Source organism: Melanerpes formicivorus, unplaced genomic scaffold (assembly GCF_026170545.1).
Source record: "Melanerpes formicivorus ecotype bairdi unplaced genomic scaffold, bMelFor1.0.p_v2 SCAF_164, whole genome shotgun sequence".
NCBI classification, from domain to species: Eukaryota; Metazoa; Chordata; class Aves; order Piciformes; family Picidae; genus Melanerpes; species Melanerpes formicivorus.
The window spans coordinates 650,894-674,193 of NW_027142516.1; the positions used below are offsets into that span (position 1 = coordinate 650,894).

Sequence of the window (23,300 nt, forward strand, 5' to 3'; positions counted from 1 at the left end):
CAAACCCAAACTCAGCTCCAAACCCAAACTCAGCTCCAAAGCCAAACTCAGCTCCAAAGCCAAACTCAGCTCCAAAGCCAAACTCAGCTCCAAACCCCAAACTCAGCTCCAAGCCCAAACTCAGCTCCAAGCCCAAACTCAGCTCCAAAGCCAAACTCAGCTCCAAAGCCAAACTCAGCTCCAAAGCCAAACTCAGCTCCAAGCCCAAACTCAGCTCCAAACCCAAACTCAGCTCCAAAGCCAAACTCAGCTCCAAAGCCAAACTCAGCTCCAAGCCCAAACTCAGCTCCAAACCCAAACTCAGCTCCAAAGCCAAACTCAGCTCCAAAGCCAAACTCAGCTCCAAGCCCAAACTCAGCTCCAAACCCAAACTCAGCTCCAAACCCAAACTCAGCTCCAAACCCAAACTCAGCTCCAAACCCAAACTCAGCTCCAAACCCAAGCTCAGCTCCAAACCCAAGCTCAGCTCCAAGCTCAGCTCCAAAGCCAAACTCAGCTCCAAGCCCAAACTCAGCTCCAAACCCAAACTCAGCTCCAACCCCAAACTCAGCTCCAACCCCAAACTCAGCTCCAAACACCAAACTCAGCTCCAAAACCCAAACTCAGCTTCAAAGCCAAACTCAGCTCCAAGCTCAGCTCCAAACCCAAACTCAGCTCCAACCTCAAACTCAGCTCCAAAGCCAAACTCAGCTCCCACCCCAAACTCAGCTCCAAACCCAAACTCAGCTCCAAGCTCAGCTCCAAACCCAAACTCAGCTCCAAACCTAAACTCAGCTCCAAACTCAAACTCAGCTCCCAACCCAAACTCAGCTCCAAGCTCAGCTCCAACCCCAAACTCAGCTCCAAATCCCAAACTCAGCTCCAAACCCAAACTCAGCTCCAAACCCAAACTCAGCTCCAAACCCAAACTCAGCTCCCAACCCAAACTCAGCTCCAAGCTCAGCTCCAACCCCAAACTCAGCTCCAAATCCCAAACTCAGCTCCAAATCCCAACTCAGCTCCAAACCCAAACTCAGCTCCAAACACCAAACTCAGCTCCAAAACCCAAACTCAGCTCCAAAGCCAAACTCAGCTCCAAGCTCAGCTCCAAACCCAAACTCAGCTCCAACCTCAAACTCAGCTCCAAAGCCAAACTCAGCTCCAAACCCAAACTCAGCTCCAAAGCCAAACTCAGCTCCAAGCCCAAACTCAGCTCCAAAGCCAAACTCAGCTCCAAGCCCAAACTCAGCTCCAAGCCCAAACTCAGCTCCAAACCCAAGCTCAGCTCCAAGCTCAGCTCCAAAGCCAAACTCAGCTCCAAGCCCAAACTCAGCTCCAAACCCAAACTCAGCTCCAAATCCAAGCTCAGCTCCAAAACCCAAACTCAGCTCCAAACACCAAACTCAGCTCCAAAACCCAAACTCAGCTTCAAAGCCACTCAGCTCCAAGCTCAGCTCCAAACCCAAACTCAGCTCCAAAGCCAAACTCAGCTCCAAAGCCAAACTCAGCTCCAAAGCCAAACTCAGCTCCAAGCCCAAACTCAGCTCCAAACTCAGCTCCAAACCCAAACTCAGCTCCAAACCCAAACTCAGCTCCAAATCCAAGCTCAGCTCCAAACACCAAACTCAGCTCCAAAACCCAAACTCAGCTCCAAACCCAAACTCAGCTCCAAAGCCAAACTCAGCTCCAACCCCAAACTCAGCTCCAAACCCCAACTCAGCTCCAAAACCCAAGCTCAGCTCCAAGCCCAAACTCAGCTCCAACCCCAAACTCAGCTCCAACCCCAAACTCAGCTCCAAACCCAAGCTCAGCTCCAAAGCCAAACTCAGCTCCAAGCTCAGCTCCAAACCCAAACTCAGCTCCAACCCCAAACTCAGCTCCAAACCCAAGCTCAGCTCCAAAGCCAAACTCAGCTCCAAGCTCAGCTCCAAAGCCAAACTCAGCTCCAACCCCAAACTCAGCTCCAAACCCAAACTCAGCTCCAAACCCAAACTCAGCTCCAAGCTCAGCTCCAACCCCAAACTCAGCTCCAAAACCCAAGCTCAGTTCCAAACCTAAACTCAGCTCCAAACCCAAACTCAGCTCCAAGCTCAGCTCCAACCCCAAACTCAGCTCCAACCCCAAACTCAGCTCCAACCCCAAACTCAGCTCCAACCCCAAACTCAGCTCCAAACCCAAGCTCAGCTCCAAACCCAAGCTCAGCTCCAAACCCAAGCTCAGCTCCATCCCACCTGGAGGCACTGCCCCAGATGCTGCACTGGGCTCAGCCCCAAGCTCCCTGCTGCCCAGAGCTCTTCCATCAGCTTCTGGGGTGGAGCTTCCTTTCTGCCCCCCCAAGGGAGGTCTCAGGTAGAGGTTTGTCCCTGAGGTCTTCTGCTGCTCAGCTCTGGAGTGAGGTCTGAAACCCCTAAACCCCCCCAAGCCCAGTCTGGGGAGGCTGGGAGGGAACCCTCTGGAGCGCATCTCCTGCTCCCTCCCCTGCTCCAGCAGCTTGCCCAGGGGCACACTGCCCAGGGCGGGTTGGAAGCTCTCCACACCAGGAGGCTCCACAGCACTGGGATGGTGCTGAGGGGCCTGGAGCAGCTCTGTGAGGAGCAAAAGCTCCCTGAGGCTGAGAGCCCTGGAGGAGAGCAGCCCCAGAGGGGAGCTGAGCAATGCTCAGCAAGAGCTCAGGGCTGGGGGGGGCAAGAGGCTGGGGCCAGACTCTGCTCAGCAGTGCCCCAGGGCCAGGGCAAGAGGCACAAAGTAGAGCCCAGGAGGTTCCAGCAGGAGAAACCTCTTGGCTTGGAGAGCTCAGAGGCCCGGAGCAGGCTGAGCCCAGAGAGGTTGTGGAGAGCTTCCAACCCCCCCCGGGCACTGTACCCCCCTGGGGCAAGCTGCTGGGGGGAGCCCTGCTGGGGCAGGGGGTGTGCAGGAGCTGCTCTCCAGAGGTTCCCTTCCCACCTGCACCTCTCTGTGACTCTGTGCCTGGCCCAAACCTGCCCTTCCCTCTTCCTGCATCCCTCCCTAAGCTCTGCTGGGTGGGAGGAGGGGGGAAGGGGAGGAAGAGGGAGGGGGGAAGGGGAGGAAGAGGGAGGGGGGAGAGAGGAGGAAGAGGGAGGGGGGAGGGGGGGGGGAGGTGGGGTGGGATTAGTGCCTGGTTAGAGGCCACCAAACCACACCATAGGACTCTAATTTTCCTAATCACCCCAATCCAGCCGAAAATTACAGCTGCCCAGGGCTGTCATTAGCCCTGCAGCTGGGCTGTAATTTGCCCTTTTAATGGGGGGGGGGAGGGGGGGGGGGGGGGCAGGGAAGGAGGGAAAAAAAACGCAGGAGCTGAAAAAAAAACCCTGAAGTGAGGCAGGGTGAGGAAGGCCTTTGGTGTGCACCTCTCTGAGTGTCCCCAAGGTGTTACCAGCACTAATTAATTAGGGCTCCTACACCCAGGATGAGAGATGAGCCACTCCCCCTCCCCCCCCCCCCCCCCCCAGGCTGTGTGACAAGTTCATGCTCCAGCAGCTCTCTGCCATGGCTCCCTGGCACGGCTCCACAGCCCTCAGGGGCAGGCTTGGGGGCTGCCTGGGCTGCCCTGCACCCCGGGAGAAGCTTGAGGGGGGAGTGGGGGGAAAGGAAGGAGCTTGAGGAGGGCAGGCAGAGCCTGGGGAGGAGGGAGAAATTCCTCCCAGGGAGCAGGTGGAAGCTTGAGAGGAGACAGAGCCTGGGGAGGAGGGAGAAATTCCTCCCAGGGAGCAGGTGGAAGTCAGAGGAGAGGAGGTTGAAGCTTGAGGAGAGGAGATAGAGCCTGGGGAGGAGGAAGAAATTCCTCCCAGGGAGGAGGTGGAAGCTTGAGAGGAGACAGAGCCTGGGGAGGAGGAAGAAATTCCTCCCAGGGAGGAGGTTGAAGCTTGAGGAGAGGAGACTGAGCCTGGGGAGGAGGAAGAAATTCCTCCCAGGGAGGAGGTTGAAGCTTGAGGAGAGGAGACTGAGCCTGGGGAGGAGGAAGAAATTCCTCCCAGGGAGGAGGTGGAAGTCAGAGGAGAGGAGGCTGAAGCTTGAGGAGAGGAGACTGAGCCTGGGGAGGAGGAAGAAATTCCTCCCAGGGAGCAGGTGGAAGCTTGAGGAGAGGAGACTGAGCCTGGGGAGGAGGAAGAAATTCCTCCCAGGGAGGAGGTGGAAGCTTGAGGAGAGGACATTGAGCCTGGGGTGGAGGGAGAAATTCCTCCCAGGGAGGAGTTGGAAGCTTGAGGAGAGGAGACTGAGCCTGGGGAGGAGGAAGAAATTCCTCCCAGGGAGGAGGTTGAAGCTTGAGGAGAGGAGACTGAGCCTGGGGAGGAGGGAGAAATTCTTCCCAGGGAGCAGGTGGAAGTCAGAGGAGAGGAGGCTGAAGCTTGAGGAGAGGAGACTGAGCCTGGGGAGGAGGAAGAAATTCCTCCCAGGGAGCAAGTGGAAGCTTGAGAGGAGACAGAGCCTGGGGAGGAGGAAGAAATTCCTCCCAGGGAGGAGGTGGAAGCTTGAGGAGAGGACATTGAGCCTGGGGTGGAGGGAGAAATTCCTCCCAGGGAGGAGGTGGAAGCTTGAGGAGAGGAGATTGAAGCTTGAGGAGAGGAGATAGAGCCTGGGGAGGAAGGAGAATTTCCTCCCAGGGAGGGTTGGGAGAGCCTGGGGAGGAAGGAGAATTTCCTCCCAGGGAGGGTTGGGAGAGCCTGGCACAGGCTGCCCAGGGAGGTCCTGGGTGTCCCCTCCCTGGAGGTGCTCAAGGGCCAGGCTGGATGAGGCCCTGGGCAAGCTGGGCTGGGGGGAGCTGTCCCTGCCCATGGCAGGGGGCTGGAGCTGGCTGAGCTTCCAGGTCCCTTCCAACCCAACCATGGAAGTGCCTTGGCCGTGGTTGGGTTGCTTTGGGCTGGGGTCCAAGGAGCCTCTCCCCACAGCCCCCATCCGTGGGGGCACAGGGGTGATGCCCATGGTGCAGAAGGAGGAGGACCTTCCACCTGGGCTGCTGGGAGACTGAAGACCACCCAGCCCCAAGCCCCCTGCCCTGGGCTGGGACCTGGGCTGACCTTCAAGGTCCTTTCCAACCCAACTCACTCTGTGAGTGCCTTGGGCAGCCTGGGCTGGGGGCCTGGAACCTTTGAGGTCCCTTCCCAAGGCAAGCCAGTCCATGAGCCTCTGCCTCAAGGAGCTGTTTGGTTTCTGCTGTTAAAAGGTGAAGCCAAAAGGGGGCTGGGAAGCAGAGCAAGAGCTGCTGAGGGCAACCAGCTGAAGATTCAGCACGGACCAAGCTCTCAGCCCGGAGGTTCCTGCTGTCACCTCCCAGCTCCATGGAGTTCCTGTGCTTGGAGGAGGTCTTTAAGGTCATCCAGGCCAGGTTTGGAGTTAGAGGCCAAGCAGAGCTGAGCTGAGAGCCACTCCTGGGAGACCTCCAGGTGGACCCAAGGCTTTGGTCTGGTTTCTCCCAACCATTCCTTGGGAGGCTTCTCCTTTGCACCAACTGCCTGCAAGCTTCATCACTTCAGAGCCTTCTGCTGGGAGTTGAGGTGGAAGAACACACCCCAGAGAAAAACCTTCCAGCCTCCCCAAGGCCCTGCTCTGGCAGGGGAGGGGGGCTTGGAGGAGATGACCCCCAGAGGTCCTTCCCAACCTCTGCCACCAGCCAAGCCCTGGAGGCTTCGGAGCTCTGGCTGCTGCCCTCCTGCCCTTGGCACCACGCTGAGGTCTCCCTCCTGCCCTTCGCCCTTGGCACCACGCTGAGGTCTCCCTCCTGCCCTTCAGGCAGCAAAGCCTTCACCCAAACCCCTCTGACCTGGTGGCCAAGGTGCTGCAGGAGCTTGGAGGCTGCCCAGGGAGGTGGTGGTGGAAGCTCAGCAGCCCTGGAGGCGCTGGAGACACCTCGTGGGCAGGAGGCGGCTGGGGGTCCCCGGGGGTCCCCCTGCTCCCAAAGGCCTTTCCCAGCCCAGCCCAATGCAGGGCAAGGAAAGCAGAACCCCCCCTCTGGTGTGGAGGCAGCAAAGGGGCTGGTGGAGGAAGAGCTTGGGTGTGATTCACCTGCTGGCAGTGACCTCTTCCCCCCTCCATCCCCATCCCCATCCCCATCCCCGCGGCTCCATCCTGCCAGCCCCGAGGGCAGAGGCAGGCAGAGGCACTCTGCCACCCTCCCATTAGGGACTCATTAACTTCAGATCGACTTGAAAGCTGCCACAGATGGCTCAAAACACCTCTTGAGCTGCCGCCAGCCCCGTAAAAAGAACTTTGCAGGGTGAGGTGGAAGCCGGCAGGGCCTGGATTGCCACATGGCAGCAAGCTATTTCGGGGTTAAAATGATAGGGAAGGGGAATGATAAGTGAAAGAACTCGTTTGAGGACGTGGAGGTGCAGCTGGGCTTGGCCAGGGATGAATCAGGGCCAACGTCCACAAAGGGGCTGGCTCCTGGCTGCAGCCCCAGCCAGGGACCCTATAAAAGCACCCAGGTGCTCCAAGCACCCCACAACGGCTCCACAGGAACCCCCAACTCCAGCCCCTGGGTGCACTTGGGTGAGTTGCTCCTGGGAGCTCTGCCCTGAGAGGGAGCTGGGCTTGGGGCAGCCTGCAGAGGAGAAGGCTCCAGGGGGGGACCTCAGGGGCAGCCTGCAGAGGAGAAGGCTCCAGGGGGGACCTCAGGGGCAACCTGCAGAGGAGAAGGCTCCAGGGGGGACCTCAGGGGCTGCCTGCAGAGGAGAAGGCTCCAGGGGGGACCTCAGGGGCTGCCTGCAGAGGAGAAGGCTCCAGGGGGGGACCTCAGGGGCAGCCTGCAGAGGAGAAGGCTCCAGGGGGGACCTCAGGGGCAGCCTGCAGAGGAGAAGGCTCCAGGGGGGACCTCAGGGGCAGCCTGCAGAGGAGAAGGCTCCAGGGGGGACCTCAGGGGCAGCCTGCAGAGGAGAAGGCTCCAGGGGGGACCTCAGGGGCTGCCTGCAGAGGAGAAGGCTCCAGGGGGGAGCTCAGGGGCAGCCTGCAGAGGAGAAGGCTCCAGGGGGGACCTCAGGGGCAGCCTGCAGAGGAGAAGGCTCCAGGGGGGACCTCAGGGGCAGCCTGCAGAGGAGAAGGCTCCAGGGGGGACCTCAGGGGCAGCCTGCAGAGGAGAAGGCTCCAGGGGGGACCTCAGGGGCAGCCTGCAGAGGAGAAGGCTCCAGGGGGGACCTCAGGGGCAGCCTGCAGAGGAGAAGGCTCCAGGGGGGGACCTCAGGGGCTGCCTGCAGAGGAGAAGGCTCCAGGGGGGACCTCAGGGCAGCCTGCAGAGGAGAAGGCTCCAGGGGGGACCTCAGGGGCAGCCTGCAGAGGAGAAGGCTCCAGGGGGGACCTCAGGGGCAGCCTGCAGAGGAGAAGGCTCCAGGGGGGACCTCAGGGCTGCCTGCAGAGGAGAAGGCTCCAGGGGGGGACCTCAGGGCTGCCTGCAGAGAAGGCTCCAGGGGGGGACCTCAGGGGCAGCCTGCAGAGGAGAAGGCTCCAGGGGGGACCTCAGGGGCAGCCTGCAGAGGAGAAGGCTCCAGGGGGGGACCTCAGGGCTGCCTGCAGAGGAGAAGGCTCCGGGGGGGGACCTCAGGGGCAGCCTGCAGAGGAGAAGGCTCCAGGGGGGACCTCAGGGGCAGCCTGCAGAGGAGAAGGCTCCAGGGGGGACCTCAGGGGCAGCCTGCAGAGGAGAAGGCTCCAGGGGGGACCTCAGGGCTGCCTGCAGAGGAGAAGGCTCCAGGGGGGACCTCAGGGCTGCCTGCAGAGGAGAAGGCTCCAGGGGGGACCTCAGGGGCAGCCTGCAGAGGAGAAGGCTCCAGGGGGGACCTCAGGGGCAGCCTGCAGAGGAGAAGGCTCCAGGGGGTGACCTCAGGGCAGCCTGCAGAGGAGAAGGCTCCAGGGGGGACCTCAGGGCTGCCTGCAGAGGAGAAGGCTCCAGGGGGGACCTCAGGGGCAGCCTGCAGAGGAGAAGGCTCCAGGGGGGACCTCAGGGGCAGCCTGCAGAGGAGAAGGCTCCAGGGGGGACCTCAGGGGCAGCCTGCAGAGGAGAAGGCTCCAGGGGGGACCTCAGGGGCAGCCTGCAGAGGAGAAGGCTCCAGGGGGGACCTCAGGGGCAGCCTGCAGAGGAGAAGGCTCCAGGGGGGACCTCAGGGGCTGCCTGCAGAGAAGGCTCCAGGGGGGACCTCAGGGGCTGCCTGCAGAGAAGGCTCCAGGGGGGACCTCAGGGGCAGCCTGCAGAGGAGAAGGCTCCAGGGGGGACCTCAGAGCTGCCCCCCAGCACCTGGAGGGAAGGCTGCAGAGGGACTCTGCATGAGGGGGGCTGAGGCAGGCTGAGGGGAAGGGTTTGGAGCTGAGGCAGAGCAGGGTTGGAGTGGAGCTGAGGGAGAAGATCTTCAGCATCAGGGTGGTGAGATTCTGGCACCCAGGGAGGCTGTGGCTGCCTCCTGCCTGGGGGGGTTCAAGGCCAGGGTGGAGAGAGGCTGCCACAGGCTGCCCAGGGAGCATCTGCCCAGGCTGCCCAGGGAGCCTCTGGCCCAGGCTGCCCAGGGAGGCTCAGCCCAGGGAGGCTCAGCCCCAGGCTGCCCAGGGAGGCTCAGCCCAGGGAGGCTCAGCCCCAGGCTGCCCAGGGAGGCTGTGGCTGCCTCCTGCCTGGGGATGCTCAAGGCCAGGCTGGAGAGAGCCTGCCCCAGGCTGCCCAGCTTGGCCAGCACAGACTGCAGCAGGCAGGTGGTGCTGAGAGGGCTGCAAACAGCCTCACAGTGCTGGGGGCCAGCCCCTGGAGCAGGCAGAGGAATGAGGCTGGGGGAGGGAGGGGGGGGAGGGGGCAGGCTGGCACTGGAGAGAGCTGCCAGGGGGCACACAAGGGCAGAGCCATTGCCCTGTGCTGCTGCAGCCTGCAGAGGAGGCTCCGGGGGGGACCTCAGAGCTGCCCCCCAGCACCTGGAGGGAAGGCTGCAGAGGGACTCTGCATGAGGGGGGCTGAGGCAGGCCCAGGGGGAAGGGTTGGGGGCTGAGGCAGAGCAGGGTTGGAGTGGAGCTGAGGGAGACTACTTCAGCCCCGGGGTGAGGAGGCTCTGGAGAGAGAGGCTGTGGCTGCCTCCTGCCTGGGGGTGCTCAGGGCCGGGCTGGATGAGGCCCTGGAGCAGCTGAGCCTGGCTGAGAGCTGTCCCTGGGCAGGGCAGGAGGTTGGAGCAGAAGAGCTCTGAGCTCCCTTTCCCCCCCTTGAGCCGGGCTGGGAGCCTGTGGCAGCCGCCTCAGTTTTCTCCCTGGTGGCTTCTGAGGCTGGGGGCTGGGTGGGCAGGGGCTCCCCCCCGGTGCCCCCCTGCAGCAGGCACAGCTGGCCAGCTGTGCTGGCCTGCAGCTGCAGCCGGGGCCGTGCCTCGCTGCACGTTACCCAGGCCGCCAGGGCGCAGCCTCCCCAGCTGCACCCCAAGATCCCAGCCCTGATAGCAGCCTTGGGGATCCTCTGGAGCGGGGAAGGAAGCCAGGAGGTGGCTCCTGAGGTTTCCAGGCGCAGAGCTCCAAGCCAGGAGCTGTGCCTGGCGCCCAGCAGCTCCCAGGGGGGAGCTGAGCCCCAGCGGGACCTGGCTGCTGCCCCCGGGCCCAGGGCTCCCTCCTGGGTTGGAGCTCACAAGGAGGGCTGGGGGGGCAGCCCCTGGGGAGCAGGGCACAGCCAGGGAGCTGGTGGAGCAGGGCCAGGGGAGGCCACAGCAGCGCTGGGGCAGGGGGGAGAAGAGCCTGGAGGGGAGGAAGGCTCCAGGGAGAGCTTCCAGGGCTGAGCAGAGAGCTGGGGACAGGGTTTGGAGCAGGGCAGGGCAAGGGGGGGAGGTGGTTTGGAAGTGCAAGAGGGGAGCTGGAGGGGGGGAGAGGAGGAGCAATTGGTGCTGCTGGCAGACATCCCCTGCCTCACCTGCTAGCCACTGCTGGACCTCAGAGCCAAGCTGAGGCAGCAGCAAGGGTCCTGGGGACAGCAGCAGCTGCTGCAGCCCCCTGAGAAGGGGTTCTGGGGCACCTCCTGAGTCAGTAACCCCCTGAGGAGGGGTTCTGGGGCACCCCCTGAGTCAGCAGCCCCCTGAGGAGGGGTTCTGGGGCACCTCCTGAGTCAGCAGCCCCCTGAGGAGGGGTTCTGGGGCACCTCCTGAGCCAGCTGCTCCCTGAGGGGGGGTTCTGGGGCACCTCCTGAGCCAGCAGCCCCCTGAGGAGGGCTTCTTGGGCACCTCCTGAGCCAGCAGCCCCATGAGGAGGGGTTCTGGGGCACCTCCTGAGTCAGCAACCCCCTGAGGAGGGGTTCTGGGGCACCCCCTGAGCCAGCAGCCCCCTGAGGAGGGGTTCTGGGGCACCTCCTGAGCCAGCTGCTCCCTGAGGAGGGGTTCTGGGGCACCCCCTGAGTCAGTAACCCCCTGAGGAGGGGTTCTGGGGCACCTCCTGAGCCAGCTGCTCCCTGAGGAGGGGTTCTGGGGCACCTCCTGAGCCAGCAGCCCCCTGAGGAGGGGTTCTGGGGCACCCCCTGAGTCAGTAACCCCCTGAGGAGGGGTTCTGGGGGCACCTCCTGAGCCAGCTGCTCCCTGAGGAGGGGTTCTGGGGCACCTCCTGAGCCAGCAGCCCCATGAGGAGGGGTTCTGGGGCACCTCCTGAGCCAGCTGCTCCCTGAGGAGGGGTTCTGGGGCACCTCCTGAGCCAGCAGCCCCATGGGGAGGGGTTCTGGGGCACCTCCTGAGCCAGCTGCCCCCTGAGGAGGGGTTCTGGGGCACCTCCTGAGCCAGCAGCCCCATGGGGAGGGGTTCTGGGGCACCTCCTGAGCCAGCTGCTCCCTAAGGAGGGGTTCTGGGGCACCCCCTGAGTCAGTAACCCCCTGAGGAGGGGTTCTGGGGCACCTCCTGAGCCAGCTGCTCCCTGAGGAGGGGTTCTGGGGCACCCCCTGAGCCAGCAGCCCCCTGAGGAGGGGTTCTGGGGCACCTCCTGAGTCAGTAACCCCCTGAGGAGGGGTTCTGGGGCACCTCCTGGGCCAGCTGCTCCCTGCAAGCCGTGACCGCAGGCACCCTGCCATCCCCTGCCCCGCGTCACTCACCCACGTCAGCAGGCAGGCTGCAGGACACTCCCCAGGCCACCAAAACCCCAGGGGACAGGAAAGCCTTCCCAGGGATGCACAGACAGGGTTGGGTTGGATTGGGATGGGTTGGGTTGGATTGGGTTGGGTAGGGTTGGGTTGGGTTGGAATGGGTTGGGTAGGGTTGAACTGCGTTGGGTTGGGTAAGGTTGGAAGGGACCTTGAAGCTCAGCCAGCTCCAACCCCCTGCCATGGGCAGGGACACCTCCCCCCCAGCCCAGGCCTCATCCAGCCTGGCCTTGAGCTCCTCCAGGGAGTAGGCAGCGTGGGGCAGAGCCTCCCTGGGCAGCCTGGGGCAGAGCCTCCCTGGGCAGCCTGGGCTGAGCCTCCCTGGGCTGAGCCTCCCTGGGCAGCCTGGGGCAGAGCCTCCCTGGGCAGAGCCTCCCTGGGCAGCCTGGGGCAGAGCCTCCCTGGGCAGAGCCTCCCTGGGCAGCCTGGGGCAGAGCCTCCCTGGGCAGAGCCTCCCTGGGCAGCCTGGGCAGAGCCTCCCTGGGCAGCCTGGGACTGAGCCTCCCTGGGCAGCCTGGGCAGAGCCTCCCTGGGCAGCCTGGGCAGAGCCTCCCTGGGCAGCCTGGGGCAGAGGCTCCCTGGGCAGAGCCTCCCTGGGCAGCCTGTGCCAGGCTCTCCCCAGCCTCCCTCTCAAGGCTTTCTTCCTCCTCTCCACTCTCAGTCTCCTCTCTCCCAGCTCCAAGCCCTTGTCCCAGAGCCTGGCACCCCCAGCCCTTGTCCCCAGCCCCTCCCCAGCTCTCCTGGAGCTCCTGCAGGCACTGGGAGGCTGCTCTGAGCTCTCCCTGGAGCCTTCTCTTCTCCAGGCTGCACAGCCCCAACCTGGCCCCCACAGGGGAGGGTCTGCAGCCCTCTGCTCATCTTGGTGGCCTCCTCTGGAGCCTCTCCAACAGCTCTGTGCCCTTCTCATGCTGGGGGGGCAGCAGGGCTGCGGTGAAGCAGAGCTGGCTCTGGCCCTGCAGTGAACCCCCCCAGCGTCCCCCAGGTCCCCTCCTGACGCTCAGAGGAAGCAAACCTCCCGCCCTGAGGCCTCCTCCCTCCTTCTTCTTGCAGGTTTGCTTGAATCTGCAGGACAATGCCTGGCTTCTTGGACAGCATTGCCACCATCGTTGGCCTCTTCCACAAGCATGCAAAGGAAGATGGAGGCTGCTCCAGCCTCAGCAGGAGGAGGATGAAGGAGCTCATCGAGGAGGAGTTTGCAGATGTCATAGCTGTGAGTGCTGCTGCCAGGGCTCCAGGGCTGGGCTGGAGGGACCACAACATCTCCTGATGAGAGTGGGATGGGCAGGAAGGCTCAAGAGGGCCTGGGAGCTGCTGGGGAGGGGCCAGGGGAGGCTGGGAAGGGGCCTGGAGCAGCTCTGGGAGGAGCAAAGGCTGAGAGCTGCCTGGGGCTGAGGGCCTGGAGGAGAGCAGCCCCAGAGGGGAGCTGAAGGCTGGGGGGGGGCAAGGGGCTGGGGCTGGCATCTGCTCAGGGGTGCCCAGGGAGAGGCCAAGGGGCTGGGGCTGGCATCTGCCCAGGGGTGCCCAGGGAGAGGCCAAGGGGCTGGGGCTGGCATCTGCCCTGTGGTGCCCAGGGAGAGGCCAAGGGGCTGGGGCTGGCATCTGCCCAGGGGTGCCCAGGGAGAGGCCAAGGGGCTGGGGCTGGCATCTGCCCAGTGGTGCCCAGGGAGAGGCCAAGGGGCTGGGGCTGGCATCTGCTCAATAGTGCCCAGGGAGAGGCCAAGGGGCTGGGGCTGGCATCTGCTCAGTAGTGCCCAGGGAGAGGCCAAGGGGCTGGGGCTGGCATCTGCCCTGTGGTGCCCAGGGAGAGGCCAAGGGGCTGGGGCTGGCATCTGCTCAATAGTGCCCAGGGAGAGGCCAAGGGGCTGGGGCTGGCATCTGCCCAGTGGTGCCCAGGCAGAGGCCAAGGAGCTGGGGCTGGCATCTGCCCAGTGGTGCCCAGGGAGAGGCCAAGGGGCTGGGGCTGGCATCTGCCCTGTGGTGCCCAGGGAGAGGCCAAGAGGCTGGGGCTGGCATCTGCCCAGGGGTGCCCAGGGCCAAGGGGCATAGAGTGGAGCCCAGGAGGGGGAAAGTTGTTTGGGGGGAGGCTGCTGGAGGCCTGGAGCAGGCTGAGCCCAGAGAGGTTGTGGAGAGCTTCCAACCCCTCCCTGGGCACTGTGCCCCCCGGGGGGGAGCCCTGCTGGGGCAGGAGGGGTGCAGGAGCTGCTCTCCAGAGGTTCCCTTCCCACCCCCTCCGGGCTGGGATTTAGGGGTTCAGTGGTCACTGCTGTTGTGAGGAGCAGCCAGGGGGGAGCCCAGGCTGTGCTGGGGGATCCTAAGCTGTGCAGCTTGGAGCAGGCTGAGCCCAGAGAGGTTGTGGAGAGCTTCCAACCCTCCCTGGGCACTGTGCTGCTGGGCAAGCAGCAGCTGTCCCCTTGTCTGCATTGCCCTGGGGAGGGGACAGAGGGGTGACCTCTCCTCCTCCCTTGCCTGCCTTTTGCCTGCAGGAGCCACACGACCCTCAGACAGTGGAGAAGATTCTGCAGTTCCTGGAGTGGGAGGGGGATGGGAAAATCGACTTCACCGAGTACCTGCTCTTGGTGTTCAAAGTGGCCAGGGCCTGCTACTGGTACCTGCCCAAGGGCCCAACCCTGCTGCAAAGAACCAAGCTGACAGCCCCCAGCAAGTCCCTCCAGGAAGCTGAAACCAAGAGCAGGGGCAGGGGTCGGCAGCTCCAGGAGGAAGAAGAAGGAACCCAGGAGAGCAACCACCCCCGGCGTGAAGTGGAGCCGCAACGAGGCACCAGGGTCAACGAGCTGGAGAGGCTTGAGGCAAGCAGGGGACAGCGCCAGCAGCGCAACCGGCGCGGCACAGACGACACCGACCGAAGCAACGAGCAGGAGGAGCTCCGGGAAGGAGGCAGCCGGCAGCCCCCGGAGGCAGCCAGGGGAGAGGCAGAGCTCGGCAGGCACAGCAGCAGAGCGCAGCGAGCCGGGCTGCGGGCAGAGGAGAGGCGGCAGCAAGAGAGGGCTGGTCCAGAGGAGCTGGGAGACGTGAGGAGGTGCAGCCGGGGCTGTGAACCTCAACCACGGCCGGACCGGTGGGGTGGCCATGGGCCACAGGAGCCAGCGTGGCCAGCACAGCATCAAAGAAACCAATGGCCGCAAGAAGCAGATAGAAGAAGGTCCAAGCAGCCAGGTGGAGAGCAGAGAAGCCGCTACCTGCTACGTGAGCTGGACCAAAGAGCAGCCGAAGGCGGCAGCCGGGAGCCCGAGAGCCTGGCCCGGAGACGCCCGCACCAGGCACGCCTGCAGGAGCCGCTAGGGTTCGACCGCAGCTACTGCGAGCCCCAGAGGCAAGTCCCGGAGCAGGAGGAGATCCAGCAAGAGGAGGCTGAATACGAGGAAAGCGAGAGAGAAATCCGTGAGGATCAGCAGTGGGAGGAACGAGATGGTGGAAGGAGGAGGGAGAGGAGGAGGAACAGGGAACGGGAGCTGGAACTGGAGGGCTACGAACGCCGCAGCCGGGAGACACAGGAGAGGGAAGAGCAAGGATCCAGGACCGTCCGGAAAGACAGAAGGGAGCCTGAAGATGGTGAAAGGAGACAGCGAGAGTCAGAGGGGTACGAGAGGAGACGAGAGGCTGAGAGAGCAGCAGCTGAAGCTGATGTCAGGATCTATAGAGAGACCCGGCAGCTGGAACCAGCTGAAGAGGTCGTGGAAAGGAGGGAGCGTGCCCGTGTCCGGGAAGATCTAGAGGGTGAGAGGAGGATCAGAGTGGACCGAGAGAGATCAGAGCCGGCGCTCGAACGGGAACGGCAGCTGGACCTGGAGGGCTACGAACGCCAGAGCCGGGAGACACAGGAGAGGGAAGAACAACGATCCAGGACCGTGCAGAGAGACAGAAGGGAGCCTGAAAATGGTGAAAGGAGGCAACGCGAATCAGTGAGGTACGAGAGGAGACGAGAGGCTGAGAGAGCAGCAGCTGAAGCTGATGTGAGGATCCAACAGGAGTCCCGGCAGCTGGAGCCAGTTGAAGAAGTCGTGGAAAGGAGAGACCGTGCCCGTGTCCGGGAGGATCTAGAGGGTGAGAGGAGGATCAGAGTGGAACGAGAGAGGGCAGAGCCTGTGCGGGAGAGGAGAGTCGAAAGGGAACGAGAGCTGGACCTGGAGGGCTATGAACGCCGCATCCGGGAGACACAGGAGAGGGAAGAACAACGATCCAGGAGAGACAGAGATGGAGACGGGAGACAGCGAGAGTCAGAGAGGTACGAGAGGACACGAGAGGCTGAGAGAGCAGCAGCTGAAGCTGATGTGAGGATCCATCGTGAATCCCAGCAGCTGGAACCAGTTGAGGAAGTCGTGGAAAGGAGAGACCGTGCCCGTGTCCGGGAGGATCTAGAGGATGAGAGGAGGATCAGAGTGGACCGAGAGAGATCAGAGCCTGTGCGGGAGAGGAGAGTCGAGCGGGAACGGGAGTTGGACCTGGAGGGCTATGAACGCCGCATCCGGGAGACACAGGAGAGGGAAGAACAACGATCCAGGACCGTGCAGAGAGACAGAAGGGAGCCTGAAAATGGTGAAAGGAGACAGCGAGAATCAGTGAGGTACGAGAGGAGACGAGAGGCTGAGAGAGAAGCAGCTGAAGCTGATGTCAAGACCTATAGAGAGTCCCAGCAGCTGGAGCCAGTTGAGGAGGTCGTGGAAAGGAGGGAGCGTGCCCGTGTCCGGGAAGATCTAGAGGGTGAGAGGAGGATCAGAGTGGACCGAGAGAGGGCAGAGCCTGTGCGGGAGAGGAGAGTCGAAAGGGAACGAGAGCTGGACCTGGAGGGCTACGAACGCCGCATCCGGGAGACACAGGAGAGGGAAGAGCAACGATCCAGGACCGTGCAGAGAGACAGAAGGGAGCCTGAAAATGGTGAAAGGAGGCAACGCGAATCAGTGAGGTACGAGAGGAGACGAGAGGCTGAGAGAGCAGCAGCTGAAGCTGATGTGAGGATCCAACAGGAGTCCCAGCAGCTGGAGCCAGTTGAGGAGGTCGTGGAAAGGAGGGAGCGTGCCCGTGTCCGGGAAGACCTAGAGGATGAGAGGAGGATCAGAGTGGACCGAGAGAGGGCAGAGCCTGTGCGGGAGAGGAGAGTCGAGCGGGAACGGCAGCTGGACCTGGAGGGCTATGAACGCCAGAGCCGGGAGAGGAGTGAAAGGGAAGAACAACGATCCAGGACCGTGCAGAGAGACAGAGGGGAGCCAGAAGATGGTGAAAGGAGGCAGCGAGAGTCAGTGAGGTACGAAAGGAGACGAGAGGCTGAGAGAGCAGCAGCTGAAGCTGATGTCAAGACCTATAGAGAGTCCCGGCAGCTGGAGCCAGTTGAGGAGGTCGTGGAAAGGAGGGAGCGTGCCCGTGTCCGGGAAGATCGAGAGGATGAGAGGAGAATCAGAGTGGACCGAGAGAGATCAGAGCCTGTGCGGGAGAGGAGAGTCGAGAGGGAACGGGAGCTGGACCTGGAAGGCTACGAACGCCAGAGCCAGGAGACACAGGAGAGGGAAGAACAACGATTCAGGACCGTGCAGAGAGACAGAAGGGAGCCTGAAAATGGTGAAAGGAGACAGCGAGAATCAGAGAGGTACGAGAGGACACGAGAGGCTGAGAGAGCAGCAGCTGAAGCTGATGTGAGCATCCAACAGGAGTCCCGGCAGCTGGAGCCAGTTGAAGAAGTCGTGGAAAGGAGGGAGCGTGCCCGTGTCCGGGAAGATCTAGAGGATGAGAGGAGGATCAGAGTGGACCGAGAGAGGTCAGAGCCTGTGCGGGAGAGGAGAGTCGAAAGGGAACGAGAGCTGGACCTGGAGGGCTACGAACGCCGCATCCGGGAGACACAGGAGAGGGAAGACCAAAAATCCAGGAGAGACAGAGGAGATGGAGACGGGAGACAGCGAGAGTCAGAGAGGTACGAGAGGAGACGAGAGGCTGAGAGAGCAGCAGCTGAAGCTGATGTCAAGATCCAAAAGGAATACAGAGAGTTGGAGCCAGTTGAAGAAGTCGTGGAAAGGAGGGAGCGTGCCCGTGTCCGGGAAGATCGAGAGGGTGAGAGGAGGATCAGAGTGGACCGAGAGAGATCAGAGCCGGTGCGGGAGAGGAGAGTCGAACGGGAACGGGAGCTGGTGATTGCTGAGAGCCAAAGACGAGAGGGACGTGAAAGAGAGGAACAAGGAGCCAGGAGAGAGAGCAGGGATGGAGAAAGGAGACAGCGAGTGTCAGAGAGGTACGAGAGGAGACGAGAGGCTGAGAGAGCAGCAGCTGAAGCTGATGTCAAGACCTATAGAGAGTCCCGGCAGCTGGAGCCAGTTGAGGAGGTCGTGGAAAGGAGAGACCGTGCCCGTGTCCGGGAAGATCTAGAGGATGAGAGGAGGATCAGAGTGGACCGAGAGAGATCAGGGCCGGTGCGGGAGAGGAGAGTCGAGCGGGAACGGGAGCTGGACCTGGAGGGCTACGAACGCCGCATCCGGGAGACACAGGAGAGGGAAGAACAACGATCCAGGACCGTCCAGAGAGACAGAAGGGAGCCTGAAAATGGTGAAAGGAGACAACGAGAGTCAGTGAGGTACGAGAGGACACGAGAGGCTGAGAGAGCAGCAGCTGAAGCTGATGTCAAGACCTATAGAGAGTCCCAGCAGCTGGAGCCAGTTGAGGAGGTCGTGGAAAGGAGGGAGCGTGCCCGTGTCCGGGAAGATCTAGAGGATGAGAGGAGGATCAGAGTGGACCGAGAGAGGGCAGAGCCGGCGCTCGAACGGGAACGGGAGCTGGACCTGGAGGGCTATGAACGCCAGAGCCGAGAGAGACAGAAGAGGGAAGAGCAACGATCCAGGACCGTGCAGAGAGACAGAAGGGAGCCTGAAAATGGTGAAAGGAGACAGCGAGAGTCAGTGAGGTACGAGAGGAGACGAGAGGCTGAGAGAGCAGCAGCTGAAGCTGATGTGAGGATCCAACAGGAGTCCCGGCAGCTGGAGCCAGTTGAAGAAGTCGTGGAAAGGAGGGAGCGTGCCCGTGTCCGGGAAGACCTAGAGGATGAGAGGAGAATCAGAGTGGACCGAGAGAGGGCAGAGCCTGTGCGGGAGAGGAGAATCGATCGGCAACGGGAGGTGGACTTGGAGGGCTATGAACGCCGCATCCGGGAGACACAGGAGAGGGAAGAACAACGATCCAGGAGAGACAGAGGAGATGGAGACGGGAGACAGCGAGAGTCAGAGAGGTACGAGAGGACACGAGAGGCTGAGAGAGCAGCAGCTGAAGCTGATGTGAGGATCCATCGTGAATCCCAGCAGCTGGAACCAGTTGAGGAAGTCGTGGAAAGGAGAGACCGTGCCCGTGTCCGGGAAGATCTAGAGGGTGAGAGGAGGATCAGAGTGGACCGAGAGAGGGCAGAGCCGGTGCGGGAGAGGAGAGTCGAGCGGCAACGGGAGCTGGAGATTGCTGAGAGCCAAAGACGAGAGAGAAGTGAAAGAGAGGAACAAGGATCCAGGAGAGAGAGCAGGGATGGAGACAGGAGACAGCGAGAGTCAGAGAGGTACGAGAGGAGACGAGAGGCTGAGAGAGCAGCAGCTGAAGCTGATGTCAAGACCTATAGAGAGTCCCGGCAGCTGGAGCCAGTTGAGGAGGTCGTGGAAAGGAGGGAGCGTGCCCGTGTCCGGGAAGATCTAGAGGGTGAGAGGAGGATCAGAGTGGACCGAGAGAGATCAGAGCCTGTGCGGGAGAGGAGAGTCGAGCGTCAACGGGAGCTGGACCTGGAGGGCTACGAACGCCAGAGCCGGGAGACACAGGAGAGGGAAGAACAACGATCCAGGAGAGACAGAGATGGAGACGGGAGACAGCGAGAGTCAGAGAGGTACGAGAGGAGACGAGAGGCTGAGAGAGCAGCAGCTGAAGCTGATGTCAAAATCCAACAGGAATACAAAGAGCTGGAGCCACGTGAAGAAGTCGTGGAAAGGAGGGAGCGTGCCCGTGTCCGGGAAGATCTAGAGGGTGAGAGGAGGATCAGAGTGGACCGAGAGAGGGCAGAGCCTGTGCTCGAACGGGAACGGGAGCTGGACCTGGAGGGCTACGAACGCCGCAGCCGGGAGACACAGGAGAGGGAAGAGCAACGATCCAGGACCGTGCAGAGAGACAGAAGGGAGCCTGAAAATGGTGAAAGGAGGCAACGCGAATCAGTGAGGTACGAGAGGAGACGAGAGGCTGAGAGAGCAGCAGCTGAAGCTGATGTGAGGATCCATCGTGAATCCCAGCAGCTGGAACCAGTTGAGGAGGTCGTGGAAAGGAGGGAGTGTGCCCGTGTCCGGGAAGGCCTAGAGGATGAGAGGAGGATCAGAGTGGACCGAGAGAGATCAGAGCTGGTGCTCGAACGGGAACGGGAGCTGGACCTGGAGGGCTACGAACGCCAGAGCCGGGAGACACAGGAGAGGGAAGAGCAACGATCCAGGACCGTGCAGAGAGACAGAAGGGAGCCTGAAAATAGTGAAAGGAGACAGCGAGAATCAGTGAGGTACGAGAGGAGACGAGAGGCTGAGAGAGCAGCAGCTGAAGCTGATGTCAAGACCTACAGAGAGTCCCGGCAGCTGGAGCCAGTTGAGGAGGTCGTGGAAAGGAGGGAGCGTGCCCGTGTCCGGGAAGATTTAGAGGGTGAGAGGAGGGTCAGAGTGGACCGAGAGAGATCAGAGCCTGTGCGGGAGAGGAGGAGAGTCGAGCGGCAACGGGAGCTGGAACTGGAAGGCTATGAACGCCAGAGCCAGGAGACACAGGAGAGGGAAGAACAACGATCCAGGACCGTGCAGAGAGACAGAAGGGAGCCTGAAAATGGTGAAAGGAGACAGCGAGAGTCAGTGAGGTACGAGAGGAGACGAGAGGCTGAGAGAGCAGCAGCTGAAGCTGATGTGAGGATCCATCGTGAATCCCAGCAGCTGGAACCAGTTGAGGAGGTCGTGGAAAGGAGGGAGCGTGCCCGTGTCCGGGAAGATCTAGAGGGTGAGAGGAGGATCAGAGTGGACCGAGAGAGGGCAGAGCCTGTGCGGGAGAGGAGAGTCGAACGGGAACGGGAGCTGGTGATTGCTGAGAGCCAAAGACGAGAGGGGCGTGAAAGAGAGGAACAAGGAGCCAGGAGAGAGAGCAGGGATGGAGAAAGGAGACAGCGAGTGTCAGAGAGGTACGAGAGGAGACGAGAGGCTGAGAGAGCAGCAGCTGAAGCTGATGTCAAGACCTATAGAGAATCCCGGCAGCTGGAACCCGTTGAGGAGGTCGTGGAAAGGAGGGAGCGTGCCCGTGTCCGGGAAGATCTAGAGGATGAGAGGAGGATCAGAGTGGACCGAGAGAGGGCAGAGCCTGTGCGGGAGAGGAGAGTCGAAGGGGAACGAGAGCTGGACCTGGAGGGCTACGAACGCCGCATCCGGGAGACAGAGGAGAGGGAAGAGCAACGATCCAGGACTGTCCAGAGAGACAGAAGGGAGCCTGAAAATGGTGAAAGGAGACAGCGAGAGTCAGTGAGGTACGAGAGGAGACGAGAGGCTGAGAGAGCAGCAGCTGAAGCTGATGTCAAGACCTATAGAGAGTCCCAGCAGCTGGAACCAGTTGAGGAGGTCGTGGAAAGGAGGGAGCGTGCCCGTGTCCGGGAGGATCTAGAGGGTGAGAGGAGGATCAGAGTGGACCGAGAGAGATCAGAGGCTGTGCGGGAGAGGAGAGTCGAACGGGAACGAGAGCTGGACCTGGAGGGCTATGAACGCCGCATCCGGGAGACACAGGAGAGGGAAGAACAACGATCCAGGAGAGACAGAGGAGATGGAGATGGGAGACAGCGAGAGTCAGAGAGGTACGAGAGGATACGAGAGGCTGAGAGAGAAGCAGCTGAAGCTGATGTGAGGATCCATCGTGAATCCCAGCAGCTGGAACCAGTTGAAGAAGTCGTGGAAAGGAGGGAGCGTGCCCGTGTCCGGGAAGATCTAGAGGGTGAGAGGAGGATCAGAGTGGACCGAGAGAGATCAGAGCCGGTGCGGGAGAGGAGAGTCGATCGGCAACGGGAGCTGGAGATTGCTGAGAGCCAAAGGCGAGAGGGAAGTGAAAGAGGAGAGGAACGAGCCAGGACCATCCAGAGGGACTCCCGTGAGAGCAGCAGGCTCCAGATCATCGAGGAGGAGCAGGAGGTCGACCTCGTCCCGCGCCGTCAGGCAGCTGAGTTACGACGTGAAGTGTCGCAGGTCCCTGCCGCTGAGCCCCCAGCGGGGGAGGGACAGAGGACCCGCAGGCTTCTCCGTGGGGAAGAAGCGCCCGAGGGGGACAGCAGCCGGGTCCGTGAGGATGGAGAACGACGACGAGAGAGGAGCCTCTACCAAACCGTGGATGTGGACACCGGGGACCTCTCCCTGCCGGGCGAGCAGGCACCGGTCAGTGACCTGCGGGTCCGTTACATCCCTGCCGAGCCTGACGTGCAGCCGGAGGTGAAGGTCCTGCCCCAGCCCTGCGACCCTCAGACCCTTGCCTACCTGGTCCACGTCATCCAGAACGTGAATGATCCTGAAGCCACCACCTACGAGATCGTTTGCCACCACCCCCACGACCCGGAGCAGCCTCTCTACGTGAAGAAGTGCCAGGTGTCAGCCAAGCCATCAGCAGCTCCCTGCGATGCCAGCAGCCCCCCGGAGCCACGGCCCCAAAGGGATGAGGCAGAAACGGAGGAGCGAGAGGACCTCCCGGCTGCCAGCTCCCGGCAGAACCCCGAGGATCTCGAAGGGCCGCAGGAGAGAACCGAAAGAGGGGTGAAGGAAGGGGCTCCCCGGGCCTCTGCCGCCGAGCTGGGCGCTGTTAAGGGTGACCCTGGCCGGGCAAAGACCAAGGAGGACCGGAGGGACAGTCAGCGCCCCAAGGTGCCCAGCGCAGAGGAGAAGCAGCAGCCCCAGGGAGATGGATCGAAGGCTGCCAGGGAGAGGGTCCTGCGGGAGCCTGAAGCCAGCTGCCAGGTGAGGGAGCGTGAGGACAGGGAGGCCAAGGGCTGCCCACCTCCGCCCCAGGCTGCAGAGCCACGGGAAGCCGGCGAGCAGGGCCGGAGAGCTGCCGACGAGAGCCGAGCCCAGCCGGCGCGGCGGGACGGAGCCAGCCGCGGCCGAGAGGGTGCTGAGCTTCCTCCTGCCGAGAGGAGCAAGCAGGCAGCGCAGGAGGGCGGCAGGAGGAGCCCCCGGGCAGACAGCGATGCTCAGCGGGAGGAGGAGCCCCGTCCGGGCACCAAGCAGAGCCAGGGCCCCTCCGGCACCCCGCAGGAGGCACCGAGCCGTGCGGCCAAGGATGCCGCCAAAGCTCCTTGAGGAGAGGTCCTGCCCCTGGAGCCGGCAGAGCTTCCCCGAGCCCCTTGGAGGATCTCTTCTGCTCTCTGCTTTCACCTTAGGATCACTTCTGCTCCCTGCTTTCACCTCGGGCTGTCACCAGGGCACGCAAAAGGGTTCATGGGGGGCTGGGAGAGGCTGTCCAGAGGCTCTGGGGGTTACCTGCAGGAACCAAACCCTCAGCAGAGAGGCTCTGCCTCGGGATCTGCAGCTTCTGCCTCCCTGCACCATGCCTTGGCTGCCTGCACGCAGTATTTAGTCTCCTTGCAGCTCTGATTGGATTCCTTGGGTCTCTCTCTCTCTGTGTCCTTGGTGTCCTCCCTCCTCCCTTCCCCCCTGTGTGGCACAAGCTGCAGCTCACCACCCTCACAGCTCTCCAAGCCAGAAGCAAGAAGGAAAAGCTCCAGCAGCTCCATCCTGCTCCTTCTGAGGGCTGAAGAGCCTCAAGGCTGGGGAAGGCCAAACCAAACCAACCAAGCAAAAGCCAACAGAACAGCCCAAAAGCCTTCTCCTGCTCCCTTCCCAGCGGAGCAGGCTCCCAGGCTGCTGCTCCACGGAGGCTGAGGCTCCTGCAGGGTGCTGGGGGGGTTGGGGTGGGGTGGGGGGAGGAAGGGGGTTTGGGGTTTCCTCTTTCTGCTGCTGCTGCATTGCATGGAAAAGATAAAAGTCAGAATAAATTGCTGCTGCCTGCACCACTGCTGCCCTCCTCCTTCCCCTCCCCACTGCTGCCCTCCTCCATCCCCTCCCCACTGCTGCCCTCCTGCTGCCTGCACCACGGCTGCCCTCCTCCTTCCCCTCCCCACTGCTGCCCTCCTCCATCCCCTCCCCACTGCTGCCCTCCTGCTGCCTGCACCACTGCTGCCCTCCTCCCTCCCCACCTCCTCCCTCCCCTCCCCACTGCTGCCCTCCTCCCT

General features: G+C 62.4%; 2 protein-coding genes across 2 annotated transcripts; both read left to right on the forward strand.

The window, feature by feature from the left end:
- Positions 1 to 76: 76 nt before the first annotated feature.
- Positions 77 to 9,959, forward strand: LOC137457283 (accessory gland protein Acp36DE-like; the record flags this gene model as incomplete). Its single annotated transcript, XM_068169114.1, has 3 exons — positions 77 to 442; positions 1,387 to 1,494; positions 9,858 to 9,959. Coding segments are annotated over 3 exons (576 nt in total), but the record flags the coding sequence as incomplete, so codon positions are not given.
- LOC137457285 (trichohyalin-like) lies at positions 6,451 to 22,984 on the forward strand. The gene is made up of 3 exons (XM_068169120.1): positions 6,451 to 6,489; positions 12,107 to 12,266; positions 13,540 to 22,984. Exons 2-3 carry the CDS (start codon positions 12,129 to 12,131, stop codon positions 22,366 to 22,368), a joined length of 8,967 nt encoding a protein of 2,988 aa, XP_068025221.1. The 5' UTR covers positions 6,451 to 6,489; positions 12,107 to 12,128; the 3' UTR covers positions 22,369 to 22,984.
- Positions 22,985 to 23,300: the final 316 nt, after the last annotated feature.

Excerpts from the sequence above, each read along its gene's own strand:
- LOC137457285 (XM_068169120.1), top strand. The coding sequence starts at position 12,129 with ATGCCTGGCTTCTTGGACAGCATTGCCACCATCGTTGGCCTCTTCCAC. Across the intron at positions 12,267-13,539 it reads AGTTTGCAGATGTCATAGCT|GAGCCACACGACCCTCAGAC; the intron begins GTGAGTGCTGCT and ends TTTTGCCTGCAG.